This window comes from Dromiciops gliroides, chromosome 4 (genome assembly GCF_019393635.1).
Source record: "Dromiciops gliroides isolate mDroGli1 chromosome 4, mDroGli1.pri, whole genome shotgun sequence".
NCBI lineage: Eukaryota > Metazoa > Chordata > Mammalia > Microbiotheria > Microbiotheriidae > Dromiciops > Dromiciops gliroides.
In genome coordinates this window covers 28,567,973-28,581,657 of record NC_057864.1, presented here as the reverse complement: position 1 = coordinate 28,581,657, position 13,685 = coordinate 28,567,973, and the positions used below count along the sequence as shown (strand labels likewise).

At 47.4% G+C, this 13,685-nt stretch overlaps 1 protein-coding gene across 9 annotated transcripts in view; it reads left to right on the top strand.

Moving 5' to 3' along the window:
- ELAVL4 (ELAV like RNA binding protein 4) overlaps positions 1-13,685 on the top strand; it is a 143,862-nt gene that overhangs the window by 68,252 nt on the left and 61,925 nt on the right. For all 9 annotated transcript variants that reach the window (XM_044003973.1, XM_044003969.1, XM_044003967.1 and 6 more), the window contains one exon: positions 12,697-12,937. In XM_044003973.1, the coding sequence (XP_043859908.1) occupies positions 12,697-12,937 (241 nt within the window). The remainder of the gene's footprint in view (positions 1-12,696; positions 12,938-13,685) is intronic.

The following is a 13,685-nucleotide window of genomic DNA, read 5'->3' as shown; positions in this document are numbered from 1 at the left end:
GCTGGGTTAGGTATCTTCTCCCCAGGAAAGGCTGTTCTCACACCCCAGCTTAGTTCCGTTCATTTTATTTTATTTTATTTTTATTTTAGTTCCGTTCATTTTAAGTGCATATATGTATTCCAAGAAAACTGCCCAGACTGCCTTGCCGTTGGCCAAAGGCTTGTGAGGAAAGCTGGGTTAGGCTGTGGGTACCCACTGAGCTCACTTACCCGCCCCCCCCCCCCATGCATCATAAGCATATGGACCTGGGCCAGGCCCAGGGTCACTGTTCACACAATAGCAAGGTGAGTCAGCCTGACTCCCATGGGTCATTTTCTGCGTGGTTCATTAGCTGTGCTTTATCACAGCCACCGGATGCTGTATACTTACCCCTGAAAGACTCCAGCCTGGGTGAGGGTTTGGCTCAATGGTTTTTTGCAAGAAGCACGTGGTGTTTCAGGGTTCTTCCCCCATTATTCCCAGAGCCACTGTTGTTTGCCAAGTACTAGTGAGTAACTCACAGTGGGTTAGTTTCTGCAGGGTTACAGTTTTGAGAACTGGTCGAGGTCTTGTAGATCAGCTCCTGTGACCCTTACAGAGAGGAAGGAAAGGTCAAGTAGATCAGAGGGTCATCCTATCCCAGTGGATCTCAGAGGGCAGAGATCCGAAACCCTCTCTTTTACAAGTCATTTCTGGCCCCGTCCCCCATCATCTCTGTAAAACAGGAGTGGGTTGGGGAGACTCATGACCTTTGATGTTCCTTCAGCCTCAGAGTCCACAAACAGACACTCACCCCCTCCCCCGTCGTCCTATTTTTGTTGGTTTTGATTTTCCCCCCTATACCTGTCTATTGAGACTAAACTCTGAAGAAAGTGAAATGATTTGGCCAAGGTCACACAGGTCATTTATAGTGGAGAAGAGATTTGAACTCAGGACTTCTGATTACAGATCTTTCTGGCTTCCCACTGTGCTAGAGGGGCCCTGTCCTGGATCCAGTGCTCTTTGTGGACTCCTTTGTTCTCAGCCTGAGCTAAGAACTCCCAGCTCTCTTTCCACCCAGATTCCAAGCACTTCCCTGATAATAGGGATTCCAGGAAAACGCTGTATCTCTGAAGAAGCCCTCTGAGATGTGCAGAAGGCCAGATGTGACTGGCAGGGGTGGAAATGCGAGTCTGTGAGGGCGGCCAGAGTGGAGGAGAACAACACGCTTGGATTTCTGTGAAGTCTCGGATAATTGCTAAGTGAAATTAATTTTTGATTATGCTTTTAATATCCATCTTGGTGCCAGCATCTAAATTATTCATGCCTCTCGCTCGGCCCAGTGGCCGGCGACTTTTTCAAGGCCGGTCCCCTCCCACTGAGCTCTGCCTTCCACCCTCTGTGAGGATGTCTTTCCAAAGAGTCAATTCTCCTCCAGCATGCCTCCTCGTCACAATTAGCAGCCCTGGAACCCCAAGTAAAGCCCAGGCCCTGGCATTGCTGCGCTTGCAGCATTGAAGCCTCGGTCAGCAGGCAAACAGTGAGCCCGTAAGGGTTGGGGAGGGAAGGGGGAGGTCTACCAAAGGAAGGCCAAAGGAAGTTGGTCATTCGGGGTTTGAAAGGGGATGGCTCCCACCAATTTGGATCCAACACCTGCTTGTAGCTTATTGCTGACAATTTTGCTTAGTCTCTGAATGCGAGATCATTGCGTTTTGCAGTTTGGAAGGGGCCCTAGCACACATCGGGGCCTGTGCAGACCCCATCCTCTGTTCAGCCCCCAACCCAGACTCCTCCCAGCTCTGCTAGAAAATCTCCTGTGGCCCCCCCCCAAGGAGCCAGGATGATTTTTAAGTGCTTCATAAACCTGTAAAACTGCATCTCGGGACAAGCAGGGGGAGTTCTTCACCCCTTCTGTGTCCTGGACCCCCCGGGCCAGCAGGCAGTCTCAGAATCATGTTTTTGAACGTTCAGAATAAAACCCACGGCATTGTAAAGGCACATTATCAAACTATGGAAAAAAGTTCATGGACCCTAGATTTCAGGGCCCCTGCTGTTGGAGGTACCAGTGCCACCTGTTACAGAGGGGCTGCACCCTAGGAGGCAGACCCTCCCTTGTCTCTTTTGTTGCTGTTGCTTAATGTTCCAGTCGTGTCCGACTCTTCGTGACTCCATTGAGGGTTTTCTTGGCAAGGATACTTGAGCAGTTTGTCATTTCCTGCGCCAGCACATTTCACAGATGAGAAACTGAGGCAAACAGGGTGAGGTGACTTGCCTAGGGTCACATGGCTAGTAAGCCTCTGAGGCTGTATTTGAACTCAGGAAGATGAACCTTCTGCCTCTAAATTAATGCATCGAATACCGTGCACACACACTAAAGCTTGTGATCACATGGGTGTGGGGTCACTAGATATAGAGCCGGAAGGGACCTGGGAGGTAGGAATCCTTTTGAACTAGAGATAACAATTTGGGTCTGTTGTCTCAGACACAAGTGGATGCTGTTGGTTGGTTGGTTGGTTGGTGGAGGCAGGCCCTTTACCCAGCTGATACAAATCATTTCTCTAATCACTATACAATGAAATCAGCAAAACTTGGTCCATGTGTTGGGAAGGGACCCAGCTAAGTACAATCTTGACCCAGCATGGGAGATGGAGAGAAGTCTGGGGATGCCTCACCCAGGTCCTTGAGAATCTTCTCTTCTACTCTTCTGCTTTCCCGACTAATGCACGGTCCAAGAGATCTTGTCTTTTCCCTCCCCTGGATGCCCGTAAACAACCTCTGGCTCTTGGGTTAGTGGCTGACTTGCCCAGAGAGCATTTGTAACTCCTGTGACTCGGGGCTGGCCCAGAGGGGAGGGGGTGCCAGTAGGTGGGGGTCTGAGGCTTTCTGGAAGGCAGGAGGGTTAAGTGGGAAATCTCTCTAAAGGAGAATTAGGACTTTTATTCTTGTTCTCATGAATAATTTAAGCCTGTTTTGTAATGGTTTGATTCAGTGCCTCTGCCCTCAGTAAACATTATTCCTTCATGCTGTTAACAGTTTGGGAATGTTGTTTTTTTCCCCTTCATACCCAAGGGTTAGCGTTTATACACAGAGCTTCAAAAACCCGCCAACGTGGGAAAAGAGAATGCCTTTAAATAAATATTGTTGTATTGAAATAAATGAGCTCAGGGGCTCTTCTTTCTCATATCCCTTTGTCATCAGCTGGCCTTTTTGTGTGAGAATTGCAGCTCACCACAAGAGTGCAGGATTTGTAGCAGAGAGAGGCCTGGGTTCCAATCTTTGCCCTATTTCTCCTTAACTGTGTGACCCTGGGGCAAGGTTGTTACCCCCCCTGGACCTTGTGGGCTCCATGCTCTTGGGCTGTCACATAAGGAGACTGGACAAGGTGACCTTGAAGGGCCCTGCCAGGTTTAAATCTACAACCCTGTAGTCTTGCTTTTTCCTCCAGGTACGTCTCAGTTTGACCAATCACTTGTATGCATGGAGTAGTAAGCACATACTGTGTGCCTGGCTCTGGGGTTGCAAATAGAAACACTGGATAGTTGCCTTGTTCCGTTCTTTCTTTCTCCTTGTGATGGTCAGACAGAAAGAGAGTTGTTTGGGGTGGCCACCAAATGACCAGCCTCTGAGAGAGGGCCTGGCAGCCTATCTCAGGCAGGTGAGTGGGCAGGGGCCTGAGTCTCTGCTCCCGGCCACGTGTCACTCAGCTTCCACATAAGCAGGGCCTTGTTAAAAGGGAGGCTGTAAATTTTTATTCCCCTTACGGAATAGAGCCCATAAATCTAAGTTATGTTTGGATAAATAGAGTCTCTCACAAAGTTTACTGTGAGATTTCCATTTATGGGCAATATCAGGGCTCAGGGCATGGCAAAAATTTGAGGTCCTGCTCTGAGAATTACTCTCTCCGGTCCAACTCTGGTTCAGGGGCTAGTGGGAAGGAGTCAGAGGAGGCAGCCATAGGCCTCTGTCTTCCCACTGCCATCCAGATGTGTCTCGCCCACTGAGGCCCAGAAAGGGATGAGCAGCTAACTGCCTCTGTGACCTTGGGCTGGTCACTTCCCCTTCTCTTCCCCGCCACTTCTCTCAACTGTTGGGGAAAAAAGATCTCGGGTTACCTTTTCTAGCTTTTCATCTGACGGACAATTAAGGAATCCATCGGAATTTGACCTTTCTGTCTCAAGCACTCATCTAGCACTGGGAGATTTAGAAATGTTAGTAAAGTCCAGGACCTTGCTGGCTTCTGGGAGGAGGTAGCGAGTATTCAGACAAAGCACAGCACAGACAGCAGACCTCGGGGCATTGTACCTGATCTAGACAAGAGAAGGAATGCCCTCTGCCTCCGTCATCCATCCTCAGCCTCTGCTTGTAGGCCACTCACCTACAAAGGCAGCCCATTCCATTGTGGGATAGCTCTCATTAGGGAAATGTCCTGACATGGAGCCTCTGCTGGCTTTTTTGTATATTCTGCCCTTTTCTCCTACTCCCCTCCTCTGGAGGCAAGGTGGAACAAGGCTAATCCCCCCTCTTCAGATCACAAGTCTCATGTCACAGACCCCCGCCCCCATGTTCTGTTCTCCAAGGCAAACATCCCCAACTCTTCTATATGCCATGGATTCCAATGCCCTTCACTTCCTGATCTACTGTCTTCACTCCATCGTGGCGCCCAGAGCAGAATGTGGAAGTGGTCTGTCTACTTCTAGATTGAAAACGGCCCTCTAGGGATGGCCTGAACAAGACAGAGCATAGTCAGACTTCTCTCCCTTCTCTTAGGCCCTATGTTCCTCCTAGTGCAGCCTAACCAGTCAATCCACCCATCAAACAACAAGCATTAATTATTCACCTGCTGTGTACCAGACAATGGGGTACAAATATACTCCAGGACAATGAATAAAACAATCCCTCCTTGCAAGAAGCTTACGTTCTAATGGGGGACTCTGAAATTGCATTAGGTTGACCTATTTTTGACTGCCATAGCTTTCTGTTGACTTGTTGAGCTTGGTATCCACTAAGACCCTCAGGACTTTTTCAGACAAGCTACATTTCCCCCATCCTAGGACTCATGAAGTTGATTTTCAAGGTGATCGTCCCAAGTAGTCCCTAAAGGTCTCTTCTATATCCAGCATCCTCTGATTCTACCTATTTAAATTTATACTCTACAGTTGTGCATTCCCTAAAATGTAGAAATGTATCTATGTCGATAGGTCCAACATTGACCTTCATAAGTAAATGGAAGCCCTGGGTTTTTAACATTTTCCTTTTATCTTAGATGTGAGAAGTGAGTTCAGTTTAATTCAGTAAATCTTTTTTATTACCTCTGCTAGAAACACACACACACACACACACACACACACACACACACACACACACACTCCTAGCTGTGGGTATCTATAGACCATAGATTCAGACATATAAATCGGGGGGGGGGGGGATAGCAGAGAATGTGTCCCAGTGCCCTTGGAGTTCATAGAAGTGTTTGTTTGACAAATGCTTAATAAATTCCTTGACACTCAGAATCCTGCAGAAGAAATCAGTCTGGCCATTGGAGAAGGGGCTGTGGATAGGGAGTGTGAAGTTTGAATCTGACTCCCAACATTTTCTGAATGAAGAGCCCTTTGGGAATTGGCTTATGCAGCCCTGGTGTTTTACAGGGGAGGAAACTGAGGCCCAGGCAGTTTAAATGACTTGACTGAGATCACACCATCGGTATCAATGGCAGAATTCAAACCTACACTCTCAGGCTCCAAATCTGTGGTTTTTTCCTACCCCCTCGTCTTGGAGTTGGTTGAGTTTAACCCATAGTTTAACAGAAGGGGGTGGGAAGAGACTCAGACATGCTCATGGCCATGTAGAAAATTAGTGTCAAGGTTGGGACTGGAAGCTGGGCCTCCTGTCTCCTAGTAGAGGGCTCAATGAGAGAGAGAGAGAGAGAGAGAGAGAGAGAGAGAGAGAGAGAGAGAGAGAGAGAGAGAGAAGGAGAGAGAGATTGGGATTGATTGATTTTTAAATAAGGAGTGGGTGTGGTTATTGTGTTGAGCATGATTAACTGGCCATTCCCATCATTGACATCCACAGTGACAGGCCTGGAGCACTTTCATCCTGGTGCATCATACTCCCAGCCTATCTCTTAAATCTTCTCTGTTTCTTAAAATACATCGAATGAATTGAAAGGTCTTAACGCTAGACTTGTCTGCAGACTGGCCGGCCTGCTCAGGTCTGTCTTTGCCCAGACCTTGCTGTGAAGAGCGTCCCTCTTGATGGATGCTGGGGGGACAAGGGAAGGGGGAGGGGAGATTAAAATGCATTCAACGGTGAAACATGACCGTGGGAGTTTCAGTAAAATATGGTCATGTTTTGGAAACCGATGTATTTATTTACAGTGAGAGTTTTCCAGTGTCTGTGGCATGCCTCACCGTGCAGAGTACTTTGGAGGCCAGAAATAAAACATAGTGCCTGGCCTCAAGTAGCCAGCCTGCCATTAGTATTGATTTCAGAGAGGCATCCTGTAGAAGGTGAGGCAGGGCCTGTCATCGGTTCTGTCTTTGTATCCCTGGTGCCTGGCCTGGTGCTTTGCATTTAGGGAACGTTTCATGAATGCTTGTTTGTTGAATTGAGTTTCTGGTAAGGGGGTTCAGTGGTTAGAGAGGTGGTCACTATTATCCCCATTTTACAATTGAGGAAACTGAGGCAAACAGGTACAGTGTTCATGGTCACCCAGCTAGTAAGTATCTGAGCCTATATTTGAACGTGGGTCTTACTGATTCTCAGGCCTAGGACTCTATCCACTGCCACCAGCTGCCTCTGATTTCATTCCCATTTTACAGATGAGAAAACAAAGGCCCAGAAGTGTTGTGATAAGCTCAGAATCATACAAGTATAATGTGTCTCAGATTCAGGATTCGAACCCAGGTCTTCATGATTTCCCTTCCAATATTCTATCCTTTAGGCCCTACTTCCTCACTAAGTATCTATTACTTGTCAACTCCTCACTCACCATTAAGAAGGGTGGAGATGAAAAAAAAATAGCCTTGTCTCTGCCCTCAGGGAGCTCACACTCTAAAGTAGTAACCATGAAACACATGCCTGGGGCACTGAGAACTCACCCTTGGGCAGACCAGTGAAGCCCATAGCCCTTTTCTCAGAATCATGTATTTGAATAATTGAAGGAAATGCTAAATTTCAGTCAGAGACCAGTCAAAAAAAAGATGTAAATTTTTCCCATCCAAGGCCACAGATCCCCTGAAATCTATCCTCGGGCCCTTTGGGGAGGGGGACACTCCATGAACCCAGGTTAAAAATCCCTGCTCTCTTTGTAACCCCCCCCCCACACACACACACAAGCAGGTTGGATTCTAGAGAGCCCATGTGGCAGTACATTGGACAGCGCCACAGATCTAAGAGTTTGGCCTCTGAGGTTTTCCTGGTGTAGCTCTCTTTGTACAGATGAGGAAACTGTGGATGGCAGATGAAGTGACTTGACCAGGGTCACACAGCTGATTTAGTGCCTGAGGTAAGAAGTAAATCAAGTTTTTCTAGCTCACGGTTACTGTGCCACACACAGGTTTAGTGAGATGCCTTAGACCCTGTGATTTCTTCCTGTTATCTCTGTATGGGAACCATTAAATGCTGCAGAATGAGGTTCTCATCACTTTAAAGGACATGGGCAGGGGGAAGTGGGAGCTTTTTTTTAAAAAAATCCCTTTACAAATTATGGATTGAACCTCCTCTCCCACACTAATTCCCTTAGAAACCTAGTCCTCTTGTCATCTAAGATGACAAAGCTAAGCCCTTTACTTGGCTTTTTTTGGCAGGTGCCTTGATGAGGAACCTCTCTGTCCCTCAGTTTTTGCATCTCTAGAATGGGATTTTACAAGACCTTTCCCTGAGCACTTGGTGAATTAAGTCAGGAAGCTTCTAGTAAGTGTTTGGAGGGCCACAGAAGGAGGGAGGCAAGGTCTGAGGTGACAACTGAGACCACCCTGGAGGTGGAGAAAGAGGAATCTGAGGGCCCCCCACCCACCAAACTGAATTTGGATTTGTTCTGTTTTGAGTTTATTAAAAAATGATAAGGGCATGTGCATGCGTGCGAATGGGCACACGAGTGCATTGCTGGACGATGCTGGGGACTAGCTCCAGGAAGCAGGACAAGCAGCAAAGGAAAGATCTTCACAGAGAGCTGGAGACAGATGTTTGGACAAGGCAAAACCTCCCTTCGTCACCTTAATATTTTGTATACTTTCTGTGGTTGTCCCCAAGTGCCATAGGTGTCTTCTCAAGTCCAGGGTCCCCCCCTCCACCTGGCTCCAGGCCCGAGAACCCTTCCTTCCCTCTCCTCCCACAGCGACCTTGTCTCAAGGGCAAACCGGCAGACAGGAGCTGAAAACCGGCCTTGCTTTCTGGCCACGCTGGGGAGACAAAGGCAGCTGAAGGTTGGGGGCGGAGGCCCTGCTACCTTCTCTTGCTCTCTGTGTCTGCCCTTCCTTTGCCCCTTGACCTGGAGCTGTCTCTGGGGGACCTCGGGGGACATGGACTGTGCAGAGAAGAAGCCACTGTTGGAGGCAGCTGAGCCCTCAGCCACTCCATCTCAGATTGAGATGCTGTCATGGCTCCCTTCTCCCCACCCTGACTTTTCACTTCTCTTCCCTCCCTTGGGAGACTCCTTCTTCACTTTTTGTAAGATTGGAAAGAGAAACTGAGTTAGAGAGATTACGTATGTGTAAAGTGCTTTACACACCTGTAAAGCGCTATGGAAATGCTAGCCATTATGCAGAGTAGGTGCTAGGGAGGGTGAGAAAAGTCAGTCAGTCAGTCAATCAACAAGTGTTGATTCAGTGCTGCTCTGGGCCAGCCATTCCACCTGGCATTGGGGCCACAGAGACAAACCAGAAATGGTCCTTGCTCTTATTTTCAATTTGGGGAGTGGTGGAGGGACTACGTACAACACTTAGAGGTAGCACAGGGCAGCCTCTGATGTTCCTTTTAGTACTGAGATATTATGATACCATAGAAACATGGGGTAGTGACTTCTTGTTCCGTATTTGGTATCCAGCAAGTTCATCTATTTAGAACAAACTGCCAGTGAAAAAGCAACATAGACCCCTGCTAACCCGGACTCCAGCTAGGCTGGTGGTAGCAAGAAGTTATGACTGGCACTTAAAAAAATATGTAAGAGGAAAATAGTCTAACCTAGAATCAGTCAAGCCAATAGGCAGTCAACTCGTATTTCTTAACTGCCTACTGTGGTGTAGCAAGCACTGTGATCCCAGGACTTGGAACAAGAAGGGAAGGGACCAATTTCTTAAAGTGACAGAGGAGGAGGCAGCCCTGAGATATGTTTTGAGATGCCCACGGTCATATAGATAGTAAGTAGGTGTGAACCACAAACTAAAAAGAGTCTAATGGTCTGAGACAGCCCATTAGGCCTCACTTGGCAGGCCCTAACTAACCGTCTCCAGACATGGCTTTCTGTGACTTCTCTCTGCCTTATTTATTCATGTACAAAATGAGGGGGCTCTCAGGGGCCTGGGTCTGGAGCTGGAAGGGATTTCAGAGGCCACCTCATCCAACCCCTTCATTTTACCAAGGAGGAAACTGAGGCCCAGAGAGGGGAAATGACTTGCTCAAAGTCATACAGATTCAGGAGCCCCAGATAGCTGAGGAGTGACTGTGTGTATCTCAGTGTCTTTGTGTTCACTGTGTTACATTTCTTGATGGAAGGAAGTTATACTTTTGGGGTTTTCTTGGATTTTCCCTGGATCACAGAAACAGAGATGAAAGGTACCTTAAATGCCATGTAGTCCAACCCCTTCATTTTATAGGTGTGGAAACATGTCAGAGAAGTGGTTGTAAGAATCAAGTGAGATTTGAACTTGGGTCCTCTGACTCCCTAGCCAGGGCTCTTTCCACTGTCCCTTAGTGCCCTTCTCTGTTCTGTGGCCATACTCTAGCCCCTCCACCTCGGTCCTCTTTCCTGAAACCTTGGGCCAAGGGTCCCCAAGTGTGGGCTACCAGACAGAGTCGAGACGGAACAGCACGACCCATGAAGGTGACTCTGCAGGTGTACCACCGACAGGCCAGGCATATGGCGCGTGTTGTTTTCTCTGTGTCAGGGGAGGGTTTCTGCCACTCAGCCAGCCGCCCTCGTGACCAGCAGCACGTTTGCCAAGACTGCCGCCATCAGAGAAGCTAGCTGTCTGTGACCACAGAGGGGAGGTAGCTAATGGGCTTGTGACCACCCGGCCTCTGGCCGTTAAGTGGCTCTCCCAGGCTGCTGCAAGGACAGCTCAGAGCATGCCTCCTCCCCAAGGTCAGATGCACCTTTACTCCCCAGGGGAGCATCCAGGCTCCCAGGATACTCTGAAGTGCTGTTTTCAGGGAGACATTGTGCTTTACAGAAGAGGGGGTCCCCAGCAAGGGCAGCGATCATGTGGAGCCATGGTTGGCAACTGCAGCAGAGTCCTTCCCAGTGAGGCCGGCCTTCTCCCCTTACATTTGAGAACCTAATTCTTGCCCTTCCTGTATATTTTTTCTTAATACATCTTGCCCATTGATGGAGGTGGAAGAGCAGTGTCCTTGCTTGATGCAATCCCCTCTGAATTCATTATGTCTCAAGCCTTACACACCTTGCATCTGGAGGGCCAGCCTCTGGTTTGGATGTGCCAACCCTTCATCAGTGGGACATCTGCTCCCTAGGCCTCTGCAGAAACACCTGCTTTTAATATAGAAAATGGTAGGCAGGAAGATCTATCTGTGCACAGCTTTTAGAAGTGCCTTCTGACTGGAACTAGAGGAGATTGAACATTTGCCCTTCCCGTTCACAAAACAACAGCAACCAAATACCGATTGTCCAGAACCACGTGGGAAGTGCTGAAGCAAGGGTGGGGTAGAGTTAAGCCTTCTTTAGAGGGATGGAGGGGTGGAGATTTTATATTATCTTATATTACATATTTATATATATTTTATATTATAAATGCTTGTTGGCCTTGAATTCAGTTTAGTCTAATTAGAGCGGAAAGAGCTCTGAACTAAGATCCAGTGTGTAACCCTGGCTTTGCGCTAGCTAGCTGTGTGACCTTGGGAAAGTGACTTGCCCCCTCTGAATGTTGGTTTCCTCCTCCATAAGACTGGTATAATTTTTGGCCCGTTTGCATTGCCTGCCTCACCGGGTGCTTTGTCAACTCCGCACTGCTGTACCAGGGTGAATTATTGTTATTATCTCGTGCTTCTCACATCATTACTATCATCACCTCCATTATTATTATTAGCAGGAGGAAGGGGGAGTTGGATGGGATGCTCTTGGAGGTTTCTGCTGGCTCTCTTCACATTGTGACCACCATTCACAGTTATTACAACTTCATGCTCAGTCTAAGTCCCTTTTTTAGGGTGCAGGCTGACCCATGCCCAGAATAAGTCAAGAGAAAATGTTTTCATTTTCTGGTGATATAGTCTTCTGGCCTTGGGAGCCCTCTCTGAACCTCAGTTTCTGAATTTGTAAAACACAGCTGAGGATCCCTGCTCTATTGATCTCACAGGGTCGTGGCAAGCAAAGAAGCTGTTTGTTTGTTTTTTTTTTAATTTTCAGGGCTCTTGTCTAAAGTAACTGTTAATGATGATAAGATTGCTTATCACATCAGAAGCAGATATGATTCCATCAGTGGAAGTGACATTAAAGGGAAGTATTGACTGTCCTGCTTGGCCACTGCACCCTAGGACCAGCGAACCTTTCCATCTGACTTGTAGCTGAAGCCCCTTATTTGTGTTGTGTCTCCCATTAAAATGTAAGCAGGGACTGTCTGACTTTTCTGTCTGTATAGTTCGTGCTTAGCAAAGGGCTATCCATATAGTAAGTGCTTAATAAATGCTTTTTGCATTCATTCATTCAAAAGAATAATAGGAAAGCCACTTGCCCCGGTACCGGTTTCCATCAGAACCCACATCTAGACACGGAGAGAATACTATGATAATAACGATGGTGCCGTTATTCTATATGATCATGATCTCATTGTCATCATGGGTGCAGAAATGCCAGGGAGATGGTGGTTGGAAAAATTGTCCGACAGTCCTTAGCAGCCGCTCAGATCATTCCTCCCACCACGATTTTGGGAATGGGGCTTGTGAGCAGCACTCAGATTCCCGAATATCCGCATCCGGAATGGTGCCTGTTGACTTCCTGTTATCTTTCTTTATGAGACAGCTAATGAACAGGTACCAAGTCTGATCTGGTTGGCCCAACTCTGTGTGTGTGTGTGTGGTTCCCTTCCACCTTTAATAGAACTATAATTTTAATCATGATTATTACTTTATGTTTTAATTATAATTTGGTGTGGCTTAAGTGTACATTTCTACAAGTGATTGTATAATGAAAACAGGAATTAGCTTTTCATTAACAAAATAACAAGAGATCTTCCTCCTGCATTTCTCTCTTCTCTGTTCTGAGTCTCCAGAAAGGCCTAAAAAAACACATAGGATTGAATATTATGTTTCAAAAAAAAAGATCCTGAATTGGCATTTCATGCAATATATACATATGTATGTACATATATATTTTGTGTGTGTGCACGTGCACCCATGTGCATGGCTGTGCACCCTACCAAGGACATGGTAGAGACATAACAGAGGCTTCTCAATGGATTGATTTGTTTGTATTCTTTCTCTTTTTAAAAAATCAACACACTCACGAAGGAGCCATTGGATAATGCTTTTGAAAGGTGACAGATGGATTTTTTCATCTTTGTTCTGATTTAGATAATTAGCACCATGGAGCCTCAGGTATCAAATGGGCCTACATCTAACACGACCAACGGACCGTCCAGCAATAGTCGAAACTGCCCTTCGCCCATGCAGACCGGGGCCGCCACAGACGACAGCAAGACCAACCTCATCGTCAACTACTTGCCCCAGAACATGACCCAGGAGGAGTTCCGGAGCCTCTTCGGTAGCATTGGGGAGATCGAGTCCTGCAAGCTTGTGCGCGACAAGATCACAGGTATGCACCTCTCCCCTCGTTCTCTGGGCGCACTTCTTTAGATGCCCCCTCACACACAGAACACTCCCCACATATTCCTCAGACCACATGGCCGTGCTCTGGGCTGCAGTGGTCCTTGGACCTGGGGCATTCTGGGGGCCATCAAAAGACTCCCCCGACTTGAGTTAGCCTGTGCCTCTGACCAAGTGTAACAGAGGGCTTCATCATTCTTCATTGCCCTGCTCCTAGCCTTCTCTTCCCTTCATCATGCACCAAACACTGACATGGAGAGCTTCTTTGGAGAAGGATGAATGGTCACTCAGCCCCCTCTGCTCCCCATGGGAGGGGCAGCCTCCTCCCACACATCTGTATTGTTGTGCCAGACCTGCGTAGCTCTGATTGGGAGAGGGGGGTCAGGGATGGTGATAATATAATTACTATTATTCTAGTTAATCATAAGTGAGTAATAATTTATTATCATAGAGTGCTTTGAAGTTTACAGAGTTCCTCACAAGGGTCCTGGAAAGAAGGAGATCATCTTATATTCATTTTACAGATGAGCAAACTGACACTCAGGGAGTTTAACAAGCAACTGGTCTTGATGTCTCCTACATGGGACACTTCTTCCTTTACGCACTATCCTCCATGTCCAGAAAGTAGCTCTTCCTCCCCTCCCCTCATAGAGTACTCAGCTTCCCATGAGATCTTTCTTCATCCCCCTTAATTACTAGTGCTCCCCACCCCATCCTCCCCCATAACCTTATGTTTG